This window comes from Saccostrea cucullata, unplaced genomic scaffold, assembly GCF_032062105.1.
Source record: "Saccostrea cucullata isolate Sc308-1 unplaced genomic scaffold, CSIRO_AGI_Scuc_v1 ctg249, whole genome shotgun sequence".
Classification (NCBI taxonomy): Eukaryota; Metazoa; Mollusca; class Bivalvia; order Ostreida; family Ostreidae; genus Saccostrea; species Saccostrea cuccullata.
In genome coordinates, this window is record NW_026936117.1 from 180,851 (window position 1) to 201,559 (window position 20,709).

Sequence of the window (20,709 nt, forward strand, 5' to 3'; positions counted from 1 at the left end):
TGAAAGCATCCGGAATAATGGGTTTTTTTTTTTTGGATTCTAAGGAAAATATATTAAAATATTTTAAAAATTATCTGGAGAACAGCATGATAAGTGATTTTATATGGAACTAACTGAAGCATCCTCCGGTGATTAAGATTCATGTTTGTTCAAATCATGACCTCTGGGATTAGGGTGTGGCGACAATGAGGAATCAAAGTTTTACATAAGAATATATAGGAAAAAATCTTCAGAACAGAAAGTTATGTTTAATCTAATAAATTGACATGTCAGCATCCGAATGTAGTGAAGATTCAATTTTTTCCCAAACATGACTGGGAGGGAGGGGGGACAATGGGGGATCTTTTTTTCCAAAGTAATATGTAAGAAAAAATCTTGAATTTTTTTTTTACAAAGTCATATGTAAGATTAGCTGCAGATCTGTAGCGTTATGGTTTTTATATATTTGTCTTTGACCATGGTCAAAGACAAATATATAAAACCATAACTACAGATCTGCAGCTAATGTAAGATAAAATCTTTTTTTTAGTAGTATAAAATTCAAGTACCCCCCCCCCCTTCCCTTCAGTAAACGTTTCAATACCGAGCTGATTTGCGTTTTTGTCTAGCCCATTTGCTCAATTAAGGTACTCCAATCCCCAGGTTCTGAAAATCAGTCAATGACCAATTGAAAATGCTCACAACAATGTCTCTTGAGTTCTCAGAGTAACATGTTTTTACCCACAATAATTCTTCAAACTTCATCTTTAAAGTTATCATATTATATAAGGAAAATAATCAAATTTCAAATAAATTTTCAGGAAATGTGAATTGAAACACACACTATAAAAAAATCATAGGTATCCAGGCTTTTGAAGAAGGTACTTTAATTCCTTCTATTTACATAGATCATTTTACAGTGCTTACTGTATAAAGATTTTCCAATCATTGCAAAACACCATAATTCACTTCTAATTTCATATCATGTTAATAAACATTAGTGTCAGTGTTTCGATGAAAATGAACCTCATATTCTTTAAACATGTACTTTTAAAATACTTTTTTTAAAACCATTCCGAGAACTACAAAGAACCTTGAAGCACAATGAGAAGTATAAAATGAAAATTGTTGCATGAAAAGATTTGATTTTCAAGCTTCATTTTGAGACTCTTTGAATTAGATAATTAATTAAAGAGTTATCCTTCCTGGCTGAAGATTGAAGTACCTTAAGTGATGTGGCCCATGGGCCTCTTGTTTTACAGGCTGATCCGGCTTTATTAATGACAAAATATAATATATGAATTCTGATTTTATCTCCTTTTGAATGTCAGCATATTTTGTGTTTTGATTTCTCATCTTATTTAAAACCATACACTAAAAATAACACATGACAATTTTTTTTTTTTTGGAATACATGTATAAATCTCCTTACTTCAGATATAATTGTCCTGATTTAGTTTTATCAGTAAAATTGTTTTCTGGCCTATTTTCAAGCTACCAAATATATATTATTATTCCTGAAACATCCTTTAGTGTTATTCATTCTACAAGTTCTGAACTTATTCAGCTGTTCAATTTGTGTGTCATTTTTTTTTTTATACTCTGTAACAATTGGAACATCACCTGACTTTGAAACAACTTGAAGGAAATGTCCTTTGCTACAGCACACCTTGAAAACGTTTGTCAACGTTTATGAGAAGAAGCTAAAAATGTTCAAAAGATTACAAATGACCGACAATGATAATGAATAATCAGATGACCTTAATCATTTTAATAAAGGAAATGTGAAAACAAACTATACATAACAGGCACATGGACTATAAACCTTTTCTGATCAGAAAAGTGAAGCCTCTTACTCAGGTGAGCTAAATATGTATTCAGTAATTGAATTATAAGAAAAAAAAAGAACTTTCTAAATGTACTAAAATGTACACATAATATTTAAAATCTAGATCTTTTAATAATAAAAAAAAATTTACTTCATCCAACAAATAATAACACAATTTTCTTATTAGCAGTCAATAACAATAAATTATATTTCATTAATTTGTTAACTGGATCATGTTGATTCTAGCTGTACAAAATGGTAAGTAACTTCACTCCCGTCTTCCTGTAGTTTGGTTAGACTGATGGGTTGTAGACTGTCCCCCGTTGTCGGTATTAACACTTCTCTCTGTGCGTGTGGTACGCCCACGGTTTTAGATCCATCCACCTGGATCTGGAAGGACTGTAGCGTGGAGAGGACATCCGAGTCTACCACCTCCGTGATCGGTACCTCAGTTACATCTGACAGCCCACCAACCAGCATTTTAGAGGCCTGGTGAAGCAATTTTGCATGCTCAGAATCTGCAGTTTTTGCCATTCCTTTTGATTTTTTCTTTGAATCTTCCCCCTGTCCATGTTGTTTTTTCAAGTGTTCTTTAAGCTTATCAAAGCGCGTTGTGGTGAAAGTACACTGGTCACATTTATAGGGTCGTTCGTTCGTGTGTAGCAGCATGTGTCGCTTCATGTTTTTAATGAGGGAGAACGATTGCCCACACACTTCACACTGGTGGGCTTTCTCACGTGTGTGCGTCACCATGTGGTACTTCAAGTTCTGCTTCCTTGTGGCCTGGAAATTACATTCAGGACATTTATAAGTGTCCCCTGTGTGAACCAGTCTGTGAGCTTTCAGCTGACTCTTATGAGCAGTAGCAAACCCACATACATCACATAGATGTTCTTTTGTGGTACTGTGGGTCACCATATGATTTTTCAGTGCATGCTTCCATTTGAATCCAGCATTACATATTTTGCAAACAAATGGTTTCAGTTTGGAATGTTTAGGGTAGTGGAAGTTTAACTGAGTTTTAGTCCTGAATCTATGATCACAATACTTGCAGAAGAAGGGCAGGGGATCATCATGTCTTTTCATGTGGTTTTCAAAGTTTTCTTTTGTATCACCATTGTATTCACAAAGATCACAGTGATAGTTTTCATGCAGGTGCTCTTTCTTATGGACATGCATACTCTTTGCCTTTTCTGATGTATATCCACAAGTGTCACACGTGTACTTCTTCTTGGGCCGTTCATGGGCCTGGGTATGTTGCTGATGATTATAAAGAGACATTGTAGAGAAGGGACAGAATGCACATTTATATTTGTCACGCTTTCTGACAAACCCTAATCCAGCCAGAGAATCTTCCTTAGAGTTAGTGAAGTATTTCATCTTAACTGTAAGTTTTCTTTTCCTGCCACTCCTGGAAGAGAATTCAGTTATATTAACTTCATCTTCAGCAATGGTATCCTTCACACTTTTATCATCAGAATGTCCAACATCAGCAGGTTCAGTGTCACTTTTCTTTTCCTCTACAAACATTTCTTCCTCATGATTGTCTTCAATCTGAGTTATCTTTCTTGGTCTGCCTCTTCTTCTTTTAGGACCAAACATTTCATCTTCGTCTTCTGTTTGAGTTATCTTTCTTGGTCTTCCTCTTTTTCTTTTAGAATAATGAAATGATTTTGAATTTTCACCTTCATCCTTCTGAGAATTTGCAAAAAGAGGGGAACTCTTAGTTGATATTTCAGATTCAGGTATTCTTTCACTTTGTGGCATTGCCTCAATATTTTCACCATTAACCATTGTATTTTCATGAATGTCATCATCCTTACTTTCTTCATTGATAAACCATTCACAAAAGGAACTTAACTTATGTAAACACATTATTTTTGATAGTTGTGCTATGTGGTTGATGATGGTTGAAGAGACAGCTATTTGGCCTGTGTACAAGTAATCAATAACGATCTTAATAGCCTCACTGTAATTATCCTCATTACTCTCTCCATCGATGTGAATTTCTATCATCTGTGGCGTGTTTTGAGAAAATGCTCGCGGGTCATCTTCCCCTTGTCCGAGGAACGTATGAAAATATGGACTAGCTGCCGCTAAAACATTGGAATGCACAAGTACACTGGTACCATAGACCTTGAGAATAACATCACAAAACTTACTACTTTGTCTTTGTTCATTTAACCTCTGCATAATGTTCGAAACATGAGTATTGTCAACGAATTTTGATTTTTTCACCTTCGACGCCGCCATTTTGGTATGCTCCCCGTACACAACGTTTATTTTTCACCTCATTCTGAAAATAAACCAATGAACATGAGCAAATTGTATCTCTGAAAAATCATTGATGAAATTCCTAAGAGATATATTCATAGAAAAACACTGAATGATTAGAAACAATTCCCTTTTTGCTTACAATATAATTTTGAAAGAATGCTTGCTCCCGAGACAGGCAATAGTTGCACAGCCGCATTCAATATAACTGATATTTGTGCTGTGCGCCAACTTCTACGGCATCTCGTCTGCGCAACTATATAATCAAATCTTTCTTTCTTTCTTATTTAGTTATTCATTCATTCATTCATTCATTCATTCACAGTGGCGTAGCATCGTTTTTGAAAGTGGGGGGGCCAGCCAGAGAAAAATTGTTTTTTTACTTACCTGAAAAACTTGACAAGCAAAAAAAAAAAAAAAAAAAAGAGAAGAGTTGCCCAAAGTCGAAAATCCTATTTCGTGGGGGGGGGGGGGGGGGGGGGGTTAGGTTAACTTTTTCTCAGTGTCAACTACTTATAGTACTAATTCTAATATTATACATTTTCGGTACAACACTAAAAGTGGTTTTCAATTAACATTTCCTATAGTATAAGTAAGGTTGGGAAAAAAAAGTGGGGCCCCCCTGGCCCCCCCGGTTGCTACGCCCCTGATTCATTCATTCATTCATTCATTCATTCATTCATTCATTCATTCATTCATTCATTTATTTATTTATTTATTTATTTATTTATTTATTTATTTATTTATTTATTTGCATTTCGTAAGTTCTATGGTAGATACATGACCTTGTTAGCGAATACAATTTATCATTGAGTCAAATGCTGACTGACTTTTTTCATACTAATTGATAGTCCATTACTTATACACTAAATTGACGACGTTGTTTCCCGATCATGACAAGGAGCGCGCGGCGGATGTGACGGTTGGCAGAGGATGCTCACTCCTCCAGGCACCTGATCCTTCCTCTGATGTTTTGGAGGTCAGTGTTTGCTTTGCTCCTATTTTGTGTAGTTTTATGGACTGTTGATATTGAATACTTTTTGTTATTTCGATCCATGATTCATGCAATTATTTTCTTTTCTTTTGTCTATACAAACAGGTCATGGTACAGTATAAAACACACCCGCCCCTTTAGAAAATCTAGCTCTGAGTGGGATCAGGTGCCCAGGTGAAGTAAGCATCTCTGTCAGTTGGACACGCCCGCTTTGAGTCCCAATTATTAATCAGATAGAAGGAATAATTTGTGGTCAAATTTGGTATGTAAAATAAAGGCCTAAAATGACATTACGAAATTCGATGTCGATCAACCCGTAGCGTTGTGGTTAGAATATTTCCTCGAGAGTCGCGGAGTACACTGTTCAAAAAATCGATATGTATATAACAGTGAAGAATACCCTGAATAATATACAGGTAAAATAGTTTTGTCATATATGTATCTTTTCAAGATTGATACGATTCATTCGAAAATATTGCATTTTTAATTTATTTATATCGTACATAAAACTTAGATATATATACAAGAAGTATTTTGGTGTTGTTGTTGCATGTTAAATTGATTCTTGATAATCAGAATATACACCTACTGGCTATTGAAGTAAAGGAACAGTATTCAGAATTTGACAGAAAATTTAATTATTAAGTTTTTATCACAAAAGTTAGTTGCCCCCTTTTTTTAATCCAGTTCATCTCCGCAAAGTGAAATACTTGCCGACCCTCTGGGTTTGCAGAATTTTCTTCAGCGCTCAACAATTCTGCCGTCTATTCCATTAGCTATCCCCGAACTGCAAAAATATCAAATGATACCATAATCCAGACTCATAGTTCCCTTTCTAAGGAAGAAATTTTTCAAAATCGTATGTCAGTTTTGAATATTTTTAATATCCAGAAGAACCAAAATGAATTTGAACTACCGTATACTAGTATGTATATTGAATTCTGAAACTTTATAAGAATCCTTACAAACAAAGATACATTGCAGATTCCAGTAAATGTTCAACCAAGTCTCTTTCTTTACTCCTCACTAAGATATTGACAGTAGTGAAGGAAAAACTTCAAGAGAACTGTGCAATAATATATTCAAGAAGTGATGTGAATCAGACGTGGATACTCAAAAATTCCAAAGAACATTTGGACAATTTGAAATCACAAGATTTTACCAAAATCAACAGATTAAAAACTTACGGCTTTTCAGATTTATACACAACCATTCCCCACGATAAATTAAGGTCCCGGCTTTTTGTTGTCGTTTACAGCTGCTTTTTCAATAAAAATGGAACTCTTTTTACTTACCTGGTTATTGGTCATTTGCAAAATTATTTTGTTTAAACACATTCTGACTGCGCACACAAGTACTCTGAAGTTGACATCAAAAAGATGCTTGAATTTCTGATTGACAATATCTATGTGGTTTTTGGAGACCAGGTCTTCCAACAATCTGTTGGAATTCCCATGGGTACCAATGCGCTCCGTTATTAGCAGACATATTTTTGTATTCATATGAAGCTGTGCAAAATCTTATGCGTGAAAAGAAGAAAAAACTTGCTGTGGCCTTCAACTCAACATTTAGATATATCGACGACGTATTGTCAATTTTATCAATGGTAATTTCCATTCCTATGTCCATACGACATATCCTGGTAAGCTTGAGATAAAAGATACCACAGAGTCTGACACATCTGTTTCATATTTAAATATTTTACTTGAAAAAGACGTTAATGGTAATCTAACAACCAAGCTCAGTGACTTTAACTTTCCTATCATCAACTTCCCTTACTTATGCAGAAATATACTTTCATCACCAGCATACGGAGTTTATATATCTCAGTTTATTCGATACGCAAGAGCATGAACAATTTCTAAAACGAGGTAAATTATTGACAAACAAGTTGATGAAACAAGAATATCAGCAGTCTCGTTTAAAGTCACCATTACGTAAGATCTATGGTCGATACAATGACATTGTCAGCAAATACAATTTATCATTGAGTCAAATGCTGACTGACATTTTTCATACTGGTTGTTAGTCCATTATTTATACACTGAATTGACGACGGATTTTTTTTTATTTCCCTTATGATCATGACAAAGAACACACGCAATTTTTGATTTCGGGTGTGACCGGTTATGGCAGGGGATGCTCACGTAAAATTCCTCCATGGCACCATGATTTTCCCACCTTTGATGTTTTGGAGGCCTGTGTCTGCTCTGCTCCTATTTTGTATTTTTTTATGGACTTTGATATTGAATACTGTTCGTTATCTCCATATCATTCATTCATGCAATATGTTTCATCACCACATACGGAGTTTATATATCTCAGATATCAAGCAAAGGTCTACGTAGAACCCTATATGCACAAGTTGATTAACAATTTGATTCGTAAAGTACCACACCAGGATCTATGTTTTAAAACTCAGCAAATACAATTTATCAGAGTCAAATGAGTGCACAACATTTTGCATATATATATATACACTCAAAGTTTTGTGATTTCATAATCATGACATTGAACACAGGCGGGTGCAAATTGAGGATCTCACTCCTAAAAAGCTGCACCTTTGATGTTTTGCTGATTTGATGGTGCTATTTATAATGTGTTTTAATGATATGGAAAACAATTTTTTATACAAGTACCGAAACAAGTGCCTGCTGTGAACAACGGTTCACAGACACTCCCCCACTCCCCCATATCTGACAAGCAAACAAAAAAACCGTAAACTGACCAAAAACTGGAGGATAACTTTAACCTGACTTGGGTAAAAAAAGAAATGTTAAAAGCAGTCTGACTAGGCCTTTCGCTTAGAAAGACAGTGGAATAAAAAAGGACAAAAATAGGACACGGACCTAACACTCCCTTTGAAAATGAAAGTAGAAAATCGTCAGTTGTGAAACAACTAGAGGTACTGTGAGCAATGAGTTCAAATCATGACCCCCCGAAATATATAGGAAAAATCTTTGAAAATCTTCTCCTCAAGAACCACTGGGCAAGTGAAGCTGAAACTTATGTAAAAGCATGGGGTATGTAGATTCAAATTGTTAAAATAGGAGGTGCACAGGGGAATCAAAGTTTTATATAGAAATATATAGGAAAAATCTTTGAAAATCTTCCTCAAGAACCACTGGGCCAGAAGAGGAAAGTTATGTGAAAGCATCCTGGTATAGTGTAGATTCTGAATTGTTCACATCATGACCCCCGGGAGAAGGGCGGGGCCACAAAGGGGAATCAAAGTTTTACATAGAAATATATAGGAAAAATCTTTGAAAATCTTCTTCTCAAGAACCACTGGGCCAGAAAAGCTGAAACTTATGTGGAGGCATCCTGGTGTAGTGTATTTCTAAATTGTTTTTGTAGTAGAAAATGGGGAATCAAAGTTTTATATAGAAATATATTGGAAAAATCTTTGAAAATCTTCTTAACAAGAACCACTGGGCCGGAAAAAGTGAAGCTTATGTTTAAGCATTTTGGTGTAGTGTAAATTCTAAATTGTAGGAATCATGACCCCCGGGGGAAAAGCGGGGCCATTATAGGGAATCAAAGTTTTACATAGAAATATGTAGGAAAAATCTTTGAAAATCTTCTTCTCAAGAACCACTGGGCCGGAAAAAGTGAAGCTTATGTGGAAGCATTTTGGTGTAGTGTAAATTCTAAATTGTAGGAATCATGACCCCCGGGGGAAGGGCGGGGCCATTATAGGGAATCAAAGTTTTACATAGAAATATATAGGAAAAATTAGGAAAAATCTTTAAAAATCTTCTTCTCGGGAACCACTGGGCCAAAAAAGCTGAAACACATGTGCCCATCCATGGAAGGATCATGGGGTAGTGTAGATTTCAAAATGTTCATAATTATGATCAGTGGGGTAGGGTGGGGATGCATTATGTATAACAAGGGGGAAATCTGGTAAAAACAGATTTGGTCAAAGCAGCAAGGTTTTTGAGTATTTTGAAAATGGGCCTCTTGTTATCATGAATTATTGATAGTTACCCACAAATATCAAAATCCCGATATCAAGTTCAAAGGTCTCAGACCATATATGCACAAGATCGCTTAACAATTTGATTCGGATACCACACCAGGATCGATGTTTTAAAACTGCAAAGCCTGATTTAAGAGTCAGAGTGCATATATATATATACATCCTCAAAGTTTTGTGATTTCATAATCCTGGCATTGTGAGGATGGAGTGCAAATTGAGTATCTTCGTAAAAAGCTGCATTCGAGTCGTTGCTAGATTTGATGGTGCTATGTATAATGTGTAATGATATGGAAAACAATTTTTTATACAAGTACCGAAACAAGTGCCTGCTGTGAACAACGGTTCACAGACACTCCCCCACTCCCCCATATCTGACAAGCAAACAAAAAAACCGTAAACTGACCAAAAACTGGAGGATAACTTAACCTGACAAGGGAAAAAAAGAAATGCTAAGCAGTCTGACTAGGCCTTTCGCTTAGAAAGACAGTGGAATAAAAGAGGGACGAATTGACATGGACCTAACACTCCTTTTGAAAATGAAAGTAGAAAATCGTCAGTTGTGAAACAATAACAATGCTGTGAAGCATCAAGATGAAGAATGAGTTTTATACGAGACAGTCGTATCAGTCAGAGTCTGAAACAGGTTCTGGATACCGTAGAGGATGTACAGGAGCATTACCTGGCGGCGGAAGACGAGGAATTTGACAGCTTCCAGGAAAACCTGACGCTTAAAATAGAGAACCAGGAAGTCTCAAAACCAAGTATGAAGTTATATAAAAGATAAACCAATGAAACGCTTACCAAGTATTTAATAGCAGATTCAGATATGTATGGGATCTTTGTGTTGTATCCCAATAGTTTGGCACCAACTGGACTTCTTTTTTTTAAATGTTATTTTTTTCACAGTCGAGTTTGCTTAAGTTACTTTTGACATTAAATATATATCTTAATATCTTGATCTCTTATTATTCTGATGGAAATCAAGAATTAGATTGCAAGCAAAAACTTGTATGTATGTAGGTTATTAATTTTATTTTAGAATATTCTTTTTTTTTTTCATTTGATATGTAAATTTTATTTAAAATATATTTTGTTAGCAAATACATGCTGTATTTCACAGTCACGATTATAGTTTAAATTCTATCTTAATTCTTTTCATTTTTCTAAAAATGTAAATGAAATATCTTAATTCACATCTCCCAACTGAATGTAAACTCACAATAAATGGGCCCAATAAACTCCTTCTGCATGTGTATGTTTTTGTTCCCTTGTTAATGACAGGAAAGTTTTAATTACATTCTTTTTTAATTACCATTTATGATGTAAAAAAAAACAACATAGAAACTATCAAAGTTCAAGTATCAATTTCCTGCATATATATTGTTGTATAATAAAGTCATGGTATCAAATCACACAGCAGGAAGGATACTTGTATATCTAAAATCTATTGTAATGTCAATCTATGGAACGCCAAATTAATATATATTCAAATATTTGTACCTATCTTCAAATAATTGCATCTATCTTCAATTAATTGCAGCTATCTGCAAATGAATTGAAGATAGGTACAATTGAATTAAAGATAGGTACAAAATGACCTTCGTTCCGCACATCTACATAACATACCTAGTGACCCTAAAAAGGTTTCACCTAGATCAAATGAATTATACCTATCTTTAATGGAATTACTTCTATCTTGGATTCAAAAAAGATAGCCGTTGAATTAAACTCTGATTCATTTGAAAAAAATTGATTTAAAGATAGGTTCAATTAAGACATATCCACAAAGGATTTGAAGATAGGTAAAATTAAGTTATACCTAGGTTCAATTCATTTTATGTTGTTGGTAAATAATGAATGCTCCCTTGGAGACAATATTGAGTATGGACGGAAATGCACAGAACCTACAGAGAGACGACAACAAGGATGAAAGGGGAAATAAAGGTTACTATAGTAATACAAAATGTGCAAAAAGCATCATATACTTATAAAAATACACATGTATATCATGTAGGTATATCTTGTGAAGATTCTGATAAACTTTCGCGCCAGCTGTGATGTATCGGAAATGACTTATGATAAAGGGAGTAGTTGTTATTGCCAATAACTTAGTAATTAAAGATAGGTTCAATTCAATTGTACCTATCTTTAAATAAATTATACCTGTCTTCAATTCATTGCATTTTTACCTATCTTCAAAGTAATTGTACCTATCTTCAAATGAATTAAAGATAGGTATAATTGAATTGTACCTATCTCTAATTCATTTGAAGATAGGTACAATTGATTTAAAGATAGGTACAATTCATTTGAAGATAGGTACAATTCAATTAAAGATAGGTACAATTATTTGAAGATAGGTACAAATGTTTGAATATATATTAATTTGGCATTCCATATCAATCAGGACACTTATGAATACGTTATATGTTGATATTTTTATCAGGGAGGAAAATCTAACACAAGACTGGATACAGTTCTTTGAAATTTGTTTTTAAAGGTAGATTTTAATTGCATAATGAAGATTTTAGTTGATTATAGTTTTTAGTTGACAGTAAATTTACTTGCAGAGGATGACAGGAAATCAGCAGTTATATCTATCAGTGGAGACAACCCCGGAACAAGAGCTGTGATATTTGAAGTTATAAAAGCAGAGAAAGTGAGCGAGGGGAGATCTTCCTTTGTGGTAAAGTACATTGTCACTACAGTACATAACATGGTAGGTGGGTTCACCATATCTGTCAGTGTGACCTATTAGTAGCAGGATGCTTATTTAGGAGCTAACATGCTGTGTAATTTGCACTTTTCATAATAGACATCAAGATATGACCTTATATAATTACATGTATTATGATTTTCATCATGAAATGCACTAGTTCTTGATGTTCCTAAGCACTTCATAACTTACTGGAAAGTAATTAAGCCAAAATTTGAGTGCATGTGTTTAACGAAAGTGAACATTTAGCTCCTGTTATTAAAGGTCCTTTCACCTTGTGATGATATGTGTAGATAAAGGTAGGGTTTCGATAAGGCTATTTTTTGGCCCATGATGAATTTCAAATTAATTCCTTTAGTATCCAGTAATGTTTCCTCTGTCATATTTTATAATTTATTTGCAAAACCAACCTATACTAGTCACATGACCAAGGGGTATCTAAAGGGTCCCTCTAAAAGCGTGTAAGAGGGTTATGAAGATGTATTACTTGAAGAAGACTATTCATTGTGAAAAACCAAAGAAAGATGAACCATATATCATCAGGGAACATGGAACAGGGCTGGAGTAACACAAAAAGTTAACTAATTTAATGTTTTTTGGAAAAAGAACTGTAATTGTAGCCATAAATATTCAATGAAAATTGTGTACGCTTTCTTATTAGACACCTTTGCTACCTATAATAACATAAAAAAAAGGTATAAAAAACAATCAGTTATAAAAAAAAAAAAAGCTTTCAATATTAAAATATATCATATATTGAGAAAAATCATTAAAAATATAACTTGCCCGCGACCCATACATATTCTTACAAGTATAAAGTAGAAAAAAAGACCTCTACGCATTATAAGTAAGTACATCGATTTAATAGCATTTCGTTTAAATTGACACATAGGAAGTGTAAAATCTCATATCAATAAATTGTTTTGCAATACTAAAAATATTTTTTGCGATAAAAAAGAACTGATTCTGTAAGTGTATACTGTACACAGGCATTAAACATAATTTACATGTACTTATTTTATTTTATTTATAGATATTGGATGCAAGATCTGAGATGTGTCTTTTATCAAAATTCATTTTATATACATTCATTTGAATTCTAAAGATAAATCCTTTGATTCCATGCCTGTACCCATTTTCGTGTGAAACGTATCTTAAATTTTTTTCTAAATGTTTTTGTAATACCATGTACATGTGCCCCTTTGAACTTGCACAAATGACCTTGGATCAAGGTGTAAAGTATTAATTCCTATGTTCCCCCATAAAAAACATATGAAGGACACATTTGCACAGACAGATGGACGATGGTTTGCACAGACAGATTTAAATTTTTAAAACCTTCTGATGAACAAGTGAATTTTTTAAATTTCTTTTTTCCCGCTTAAAAAAATGGATAAGCAATAATAGCTAAGTTTTCAGATAAATCTTTTACACACATGTATTTCCTCCTGTCTTTCAGAGGTACACTTTATCAGTCAGCACAGAAGGTGAGCCTGAAAAGACTCCAGGTATTATAGAGAAGAGGTATTCAGATTTCAGTGACCTCAATACAAAACTAAAGAAATGCTTCCATAAAGATATGGAGCTCATATCATTTCCTGGAAAATTAGTGATGGGAAATTTCACAGACGAAACCATAGCTCAAAGGAGCCGAGCCTTTGAGCAGTTTCTGACACACATATTTACAATTGATTCACTTCGGTTTTCTGATGAGTTGAAAAATTTTCTTTATCAAGAAAGAATGCAGGAAGGACTGGAAAGCATACATAGAGGAAATTTTTCTCACTGTGTAGCTGTGATGGAGAAATACCTCCCTGTGCAAGAGAGAGTTATGGGGGATCAGCATAGCGATGTGGTGTGCACGCTCTGTGTCCTGTCTGTCTGTCACCAAAAGCTAGGAGACCGAGAGGCGGCACTTGAATATGCTGAGTCAGCACTTTCTTGTATTAATGACGACCAGACTAGTCCGTTCCTTGTTCCTCTGCTGGACCACACTATCTACCTTTGTTGGGTGCTCTGTCGGGAAAAGAGCCACCTAGAGGCCAGACTGGGTGGACTCAGAGACAAGGGAGCTAAATCTGAGGAGCTTCTGACAGTCATATTGAACTACACCAAGTTTGATTCTGTGTGGTATGAGGATAAGTAATGATTCTTCTCAAACTGTAAATAGTTTCAGTATGGAGATGTGCAGCATTTAAAAATTGAAAAATTACGAGGAAATTCATAATTATACAACTTTATTTTGTGACTAAGGAAACTTTCTACATAAATACAAAGATAAATACGTCTAGAAAGAAATATTCATAAGAAAATGAGGACCATGACTCATGAAACTTGCAAATATTTCTCACAGTATATTGTAGCATAATATATGCTAGATAAACCTAACAATCAGATCTGTTTTATTAACTGTGTCACTCTAAAATGAAGTGAAGGAGGGGGACAGGTTATTGTGCCAAGGCATTATATTGATGCTTGTAGCCTTATTTTGGCAGGATTGTTTGTTTTTTTTATTTCTTTATACATTGTTTTAATTTGACATGTTGCATAATATTTATACTAACATAATATACATAATATTTATACTAACTGGTATATTCAAGAGCTAATTTTTTAGTGTGAAAATAATATAAAAAGACAAAAATAAACATATAAAAAGTTGAATTTTCTTTTCCTCTTTTTATAAATAAGAATAAAATTGATAAGCCAAGCCATAATAACTTTGTATCTAATTTCCCCTCAAAAATATTGGTATTGTGTGAGTGAATGGTGGCAGAAAAGGCTGGGTTATGAATTTCATATTTCACAGGTGTACGAGGGCTGTTCAATGAATAATGTCCTGAACTGTATGACATACAGTACAGTTATCATATTACATTAAGCTTGACTTTCTCTCATTATTGAATCTTTAATGAATTTATAACAGTTGATGTGACCACAGTTCAGGACATAGTTTCGTTGTGAGAAGCTGGTAAACAAGGGCTATTCGAGACGCTGCATTATAAATGAATGGTAAAGAATAAGTAAACTAGCGTGAAAATAAAAGCTTCCTTAAAGCTGCTGTAAAACTCTTAAAAATCCCAAAGAAATATTCACTGAAATATGTGACATTTACAGCAACCAATGCCTGTTTTATAGACAAATGAGCAGGTGGATTTCAATGATAAAAAAATATATAATGGGCATCAAAAATGGGTACCGTCCTTGCCAACAAAAAATTATAACAACTTATGTACTGTTTGCAAAATTTCAACAAAAAATATTTGATGATATATGATTGACTTTAAGACATATAGCAAATTTGATAGACATCATTTCGGGAGTAGTTAACACTGTTTTTAAGAAACGTTTGACGATAAAAAAAAAGCTTAATACTCAAAGGTCAACCTATATTTTGAAAATGAGTGAAAACGATAGCGTGTGCGAATGTCTTATCAATTGTTTTAAAATATCAGTTATTGTAGTTATCCACGTTTGTTTGATATTCAAACAGATAATGAAACTTGAATTTATTGCTTAAAACCCCCAAAACAAAATTTACCATAAGATGTACTTTAATGAAAACAGCGAAAGTCTGACAAGAGCAAAGAATTGCAAGAGCACAAAGACAGATTTATATGCAATTTTCTGAAGTATAAGTGGTATTGTTGTTCAAATTCGTATTCGGGGAGACAGTTTAATATCTGGAGGAGGCTAGAAAGTAAATTTTTTGCAAAAAAATCGAAAGGTTGACCCAGAACCAGGAATCCACTACTAGTACTTTAAATTTCTTCATGACAGCGTCCAAACCTGAAGAGTAAAGGGGTTTTCGGGATGAACAAAAAGTTAATGTTTTTTCACATTAACAATATTCGCCAGATCTTTGACCTTTTGACTTGTTTCTGTTTCCAAACTTGAGAAAAAAACACCTTTCAGAAGGAAGAAACAAGTCCAGGAAATCATTGAATCTGCCATTTTCCAGTATACTAAGGGTCATACCCAAAAATGAGTTCTAAAAACAATCAGAAATTGGATAAAAAAAAATGTTACGGACATGTGTTTTAATTAAAAGAGATTTTAAAGTTAAATCATGAAGAAAAAATCATTGAAAAGCGTCTTTTGCTTCTTTCCGAGCACCGAGGACATTATTTATTGAACAGCCCTCGTATTCCTTGTGAAAAGACCTTTCTTAGGGTATGACCTCCTTACCTTGACTTTGAATTTGACCCACTTTTAGCAAAAATTTTCAAACTCTAACCTTGTTCATAACTTTTTTGAACAGTTGGTGCTAGGGCTTTCATACTTCACATGTATATTTACTGTGACAAGACCTTTGAATTGGTATACATGTATATATTTTGACCTTTACCTTAGAGTTTGACCGACTTGTCACCACTTTTAAAAACAAGATGTGTTTGTGAAACACTGATACCCCCTGTATGGCAACATAGCGAAGATTAAGTTTTCTCGAATGCCAATCAAGCATGTTGATACCCAAAGTAAGGCCTTCTCACAAGAAATACAAATGTGAAAAATAAAACCCTAGCACCACCTGTTCAAAAGTTATTGCCAAGATTAACATTTTTAGCTCACCTCAACGAAGTTGGGGGAGCTTATGTAATACCCTCGGCGTCGGCGTCGGTGTCGGCGTCGGCGTCCCAGGTTAAGGCACAGGCACTTGAATTTTTATCAATAAGTTGCTAAATAGCCAAATATCGAAAAATTCTACCCCCTCTGTATATTTATATATAGAGGGGGTAGAATTTTTCGATATTTGGCTATTTAGCGACTTATTGATAAAAATCCAGGTGCCTGTGGTTAAGGTTAAGTTTTTTGGAGCAGTTTTCTTTTTAAGTACTTCTATGTCCTATATTGATTAGACATGCATGGAAGATGGTTCTAGTGTGTTTCATTGTACCAGTCAAAGTTTCCGATGCTGTTTTCAGCAAAGGAATGACCAGGTTAATGTTTTTGGATAAAGGTTATAATTTTTGGTGCAGTTTTTGGTGTAGATTTCATTTCCAAAAAACTATAAGCCCTATGTTGACCAAACTTGCATGGATGATACATCTAAGGATATATACCAGGCTTGCTTCGGATGCTGAATCTGACCTACATTTTCCGGTTGAGTGAACAGGTTAAGGTTTTTGGTGCAGGTTTCATTTCCAAGTAACTATAAGCCCTATGTTGACCAAACTTGCATGGATGATACATCTAAAGATGGATACTACTGGGCTTGCTTTGGATGCTGAATTTGACCTACATTTTCCAGTTGAGAGAACAGGTTAAAGTTTTTGGTGCAGGTTTCATTTCCAAGTAACTATAAGCCCTATGTTGACCAAACTTGCATGTATGATACATCTAAGGATGAATACAACCGGGCTTGCTTCGGATGCTGAATCTGACCTACATTTTCTGGTTGAGTGAACAGGTTAAAGCTTTTGGTGCAGGTTTCATTTGCAAGTAACTTTAAGCCCTAAGTTGACCAAACTTGCATGGATTATACATCTAAGGATGCACACTACTGGGCTTGCTTCGGATGCTGAATCTGACCTACATTTTCCGGTTGAGTGAACAGGTTAAGGTTTTTGGTGCAGGTTTCATTTCCAAGTAACTATAAGCCATATGTTGACCAAACTTGCATGGATGATACATCTAAAGATGGATACTACTGGGCTTGCTTTGGATGCTGAATCTGACCTACATTTTCCAGTTGAGAGAACAGGTTAAAGTTTTTGGTGCAGGTTTCATTTCCAAGTAACTATAGGCCCTATGTTGACCAAACTTGCATGGATGATACATCTAAAGATGGATACTACTGGGCTTGCTTCAGATGCTGAATCTGACCTACATTTTCCAGTTGAGTGAACAGGTTAAAGTTTTTGGTGCAGGTTTCATTTGCAAGTAAATAAGCCCTAAAACCAAACTTGCATTGATACAAAAGGATGCACACTATGTGTTCGGATGCTGAATCTGACCTACATTTTCTGGTTGAGTGAACAGGTTAAAGCTTTTGGTGCAGGTTTCATTTCCAAGTAACTATGAGTTCTTTAATGACCAATTTTGCATGGATGATACATCTAAGGATGCATACTTCTAGGCTTTCTTCGGATGCTGAATCTGACCTACTTTTTGTGGATGAGTGAAAATGTTAGTTTTTGATATATGTTTCATTTTCAATTAACTATGAGCCCTATAATGAGCAAACTTGCATGGACGATACATCTTAGGATGCACACTAATGGACTTGCTTCGGATGCTGAATTCGACATACATTTTTCAGATAATAGACCAGGTAAAAGTTATGGTTGCACGTCTATTAGCAAAAAACTATAAGGCTTATATAACATAGTATAAACCAAACTTGCACAAATGTTGCATCAAGAGATGAAAACTCTCAAATTTGCTTCAGATGCTGGATTTTGATTACTTTTTCATTAAGAAGAACTAGTTTAAATTTTTTTGTAGGTCTATTTTCAAAGTATCAGATCAAAATTGCTTAAATATTTTGCATTTTTGGTATGTACACTTTTTTGTTGGTTAATTCTGTGACTTTGCCTTACTTAAAGACAACATTCGTTAAGGTGAGCTCTGTAATCTCTGATTAACATTTTTTAAAGGTAGGAAAAACTCCGGGGTCAAGGTCAAGGATCAAAATTGTTGGTTTCTAAAGAAAGGTCTTGTCACAAAGATTTCATATGGTAAGTATGAAAGCCGTAGCTCTAACCATTAAAAAGTTTTCGCCAAGATTGAAGTTTTTAAAATGTAGGTCAAACTAAGGTCAAAAGGTCAAAATTTTTGATATCCAATGAAAGGTCTTGTCATAAGGATTACCATTCAAAATTTATGGCCAAGGTTAAAGCTTTTAAAAAGTAGGTCAATCTCCAAGGTCAAAAGGTAAAAGTTGTTGGTATCCAATGGAAGGCCTTGTCACAAAGAATACACATGTGAAGTATGAAAGTCTTAAAACCAACCATTCAAAAGTCATGGCCAAAGGAAAAGTTTAGAATTTTGGTGAAAAGTGTGTCAAACTCCAAGGTCAAGGTCAAGAGCTCAAATTTGGTGGAACCCGAAAAAGTTCTTGTCACTATGAATACACCTGTGACATATGAAAGCCATAGTCCCATCCAGTCAAAAGTTATGGGCAATTAGTACTAAGGCTTTTAAATTTCACACGTGTATTCCATGTGACAAGGCCTTTCAATCGGAGTAAATATTTTGACATTTTGATAGAGTTTGACCCACCTTTTGAAAAAAACCTTAACCTTGGCCATAACTTTTGAACGGTTAGTACTAGGGCTTTCACAGGTGTATTCTAAAACTGTGATAAGACATTTCTTTGGTTACCAACACTTTTGACCTTGACCTTGGAGTTTGACTGGCATTTGATTAACTTCAACCCTCACTGCCATACGGGGACATCAGTTTTTCACAAACACAACTTGTTTGTAAAAGGAATCAAAAGAAGCGTTATGATAAGTTCAAATTCCATGTCCAAATTGTTGGTACCCAAGGGATCGAAGGACTTGTTACAAGAAATACACATGTAAAAGATTAGCTCTAATCATTCAAAACTTACTAGTGTAAGCAAAATAAGTTCTTCAGTTGGAGGCCAAGATCAAAATCAAGGGAGATTTGTCATAAGAAATGAAACCCAAACACCAACCGTTCAAAGTTATATGCAAGGGTAAAGTTTGGTAAAATTTTGCAAAGGTGGGTTATACTCCAAGGTCAAGAGGTCAAATAAGTGGGTATCAAAAGAAAAATCTTCATAATTAAAGAATAAATTAAACGTGAAATATGAAAGAATTTACTCTTACTAACTTATCCAAAATTATGGGCAAAGTTAAAAGATTTTGCGGATAAACAGATAGTCGGACAATCAGGGCAAGAAACTATATGTCCCCAATTAACAACAGAACCTGCCCGTACAATAGATACGCAAACTGTAATATTTATCTAACAAATGTTCGTCAAAAAAAAACTTAAGGTATGTCGGTGACATAGATATCATTTCTTATCAAATGTACCCTGGCGTACTTAAACTTTTGCTGTCAGAGAAAAAGACTTTAACCTACTAAACTCAAAAAGAGTGATAAACAAATTTGGATAAATGCATGCAAGGATTATGGCATGTCAAACGTTGCAATATTCGATCTTTGCAATATTGCATTGTAAAATTTTCCGTATGTATTGTATGATTTTTTTTTAAGAATACAAATTAGGTATTCAATGTTTAACGAAGGGATTTCGAACAATCTTGAATTGATTTAAACTAGTTAAAAAGACATTGCCAGAAAACATTGAAAGTGAAATGAACCAAATTCACTTGACTGATAACAAATAAGAAGCTGATCATTTTGCACCTGAAAAGTTTTTAAAGAGTTATTTGCCCTTGATGAAAAATAGAAAATTTTAATTAGGGCTGGGTATTGGCCTGAGATTTCGTATTGCGATCTATTGCGATATTTTTAACTGTATTGCGATATGTATTGCAATATTTTCAATGTAATAAAAATGGCATTTTTTTTACTATATTTACTTTAATTTACATGCAGAATGTACATAACTATGATAAGTAACCAACACAGAAAAAAAATCTTGTTGAATTCATTTAAGTTATGCTCTGAAATGTTCCCAAAAACAACTTTTGACTTACTGTTTGGTTTAATAACAAACTTTTATAAATCCATTTTTATATTTAATGACAAAATTCCTTAATCTAAGCATATTGCCAATATATCGATATTACAAAATCGTATTGCGATACGATATTTTTTGTCATTGTATTGCAATATATTGAAATATCGATATTATTGCCCAGCCCTAATTTTAATATTGTCAAAATATCCGTGGTTAATGATTCATTTTATTTCATATTTCAGTAAAAAGAGAGTTTTTGCATATTCTTACCAAGAGATTTGTATGAAATTTACATTACTTTTTACAATATCTTA

At 34.2% G+C, this 20,709-nt stretch overlaps 2 protein-coding genes across 2 annotated transcripts; one reads left to right on the forward strand and one right to left on the reverse strand.

The window, feature by feature from the left end:
* Window positions 1-1,729: 1,729 nt before the first annotated feature.
* Window positions 1,730-4,299, reverse strand: LOC134244805 (zinc finger protein 37-like). Its single transcript, XM_062727056.1, has 2 exons — window positions 4,224-4,299; window positions 1,730-4,103 (listed from the first exon to the last, which is right to left on the reverse strand). Exon 2 carries the CDS (start codon window positions 4,058-4,060, stop codon window positions 2,039-2,041), a length of 2,022 nt encoding a protein of 673 aa, XP_062583040.1. The 5' UTR covers window positions 4,061-4,103; window positions 4,224-4,299; the 3' UTR covers window positions 1,730-2,038.
* A 5,266-nt stretch (window positions 4,300-9,565) lies between these two features.
* LOC134244795 (sorting nexin-21-like) lies at window positions 9,566-14,437 on the forward strand. The gene is made up of 3 exons (XM_062727035.1): window positions 9,566-9,818; window positions 11,628-11,743; window positions 13,233-14,437. The coding sequence occupies exons 1-3, from the start codon at window positions 9,656-9,658 to the stop codon at window positions 13,917-13,919; spliced, it is 966 nt and encodes a 321-aa protein (XP_062583019.1). The 5' UTR covers window positions 9,566-9,655; the 3' UTR covers window positions 13,920-14,437.
* The last annotated feature ends 6,272 nt before the right edge of the window (window positions 14,438-20,709 follow it).

Bases quoted from the DNA above. Each gene is read 5' to 3' on its own strand.
- LOC134244795 (XM_062727035.1), top strand. From the start codon at position 9,656: ATGAGTTTTATACGAGACAGTCGTATCAGTCAGAGTCTGAAACAGGTT. The intron at 9,819-11,627 runs GTATGAAGTTAT...ATTTACTTGCAG, and splicing joins CCAGGAAGTCTCAAAACCAA to AGGATGACAGGAAATCAGCA. The intron at 11,744-13,232 runs GTAAAGTACATT...CCTGTCTTTCAG, and splicing joins AGGGGAGATCTTCCTTTGTG to AGGTACACTTTATCAGTCAG.
- LOC134244805 (XM_062727056.1), bottom strand. From the start codon at position 4,060: ATGGCGGCGTCGAAGGTGAAAAAATCAAAATTCGTTGACAATACTCAT.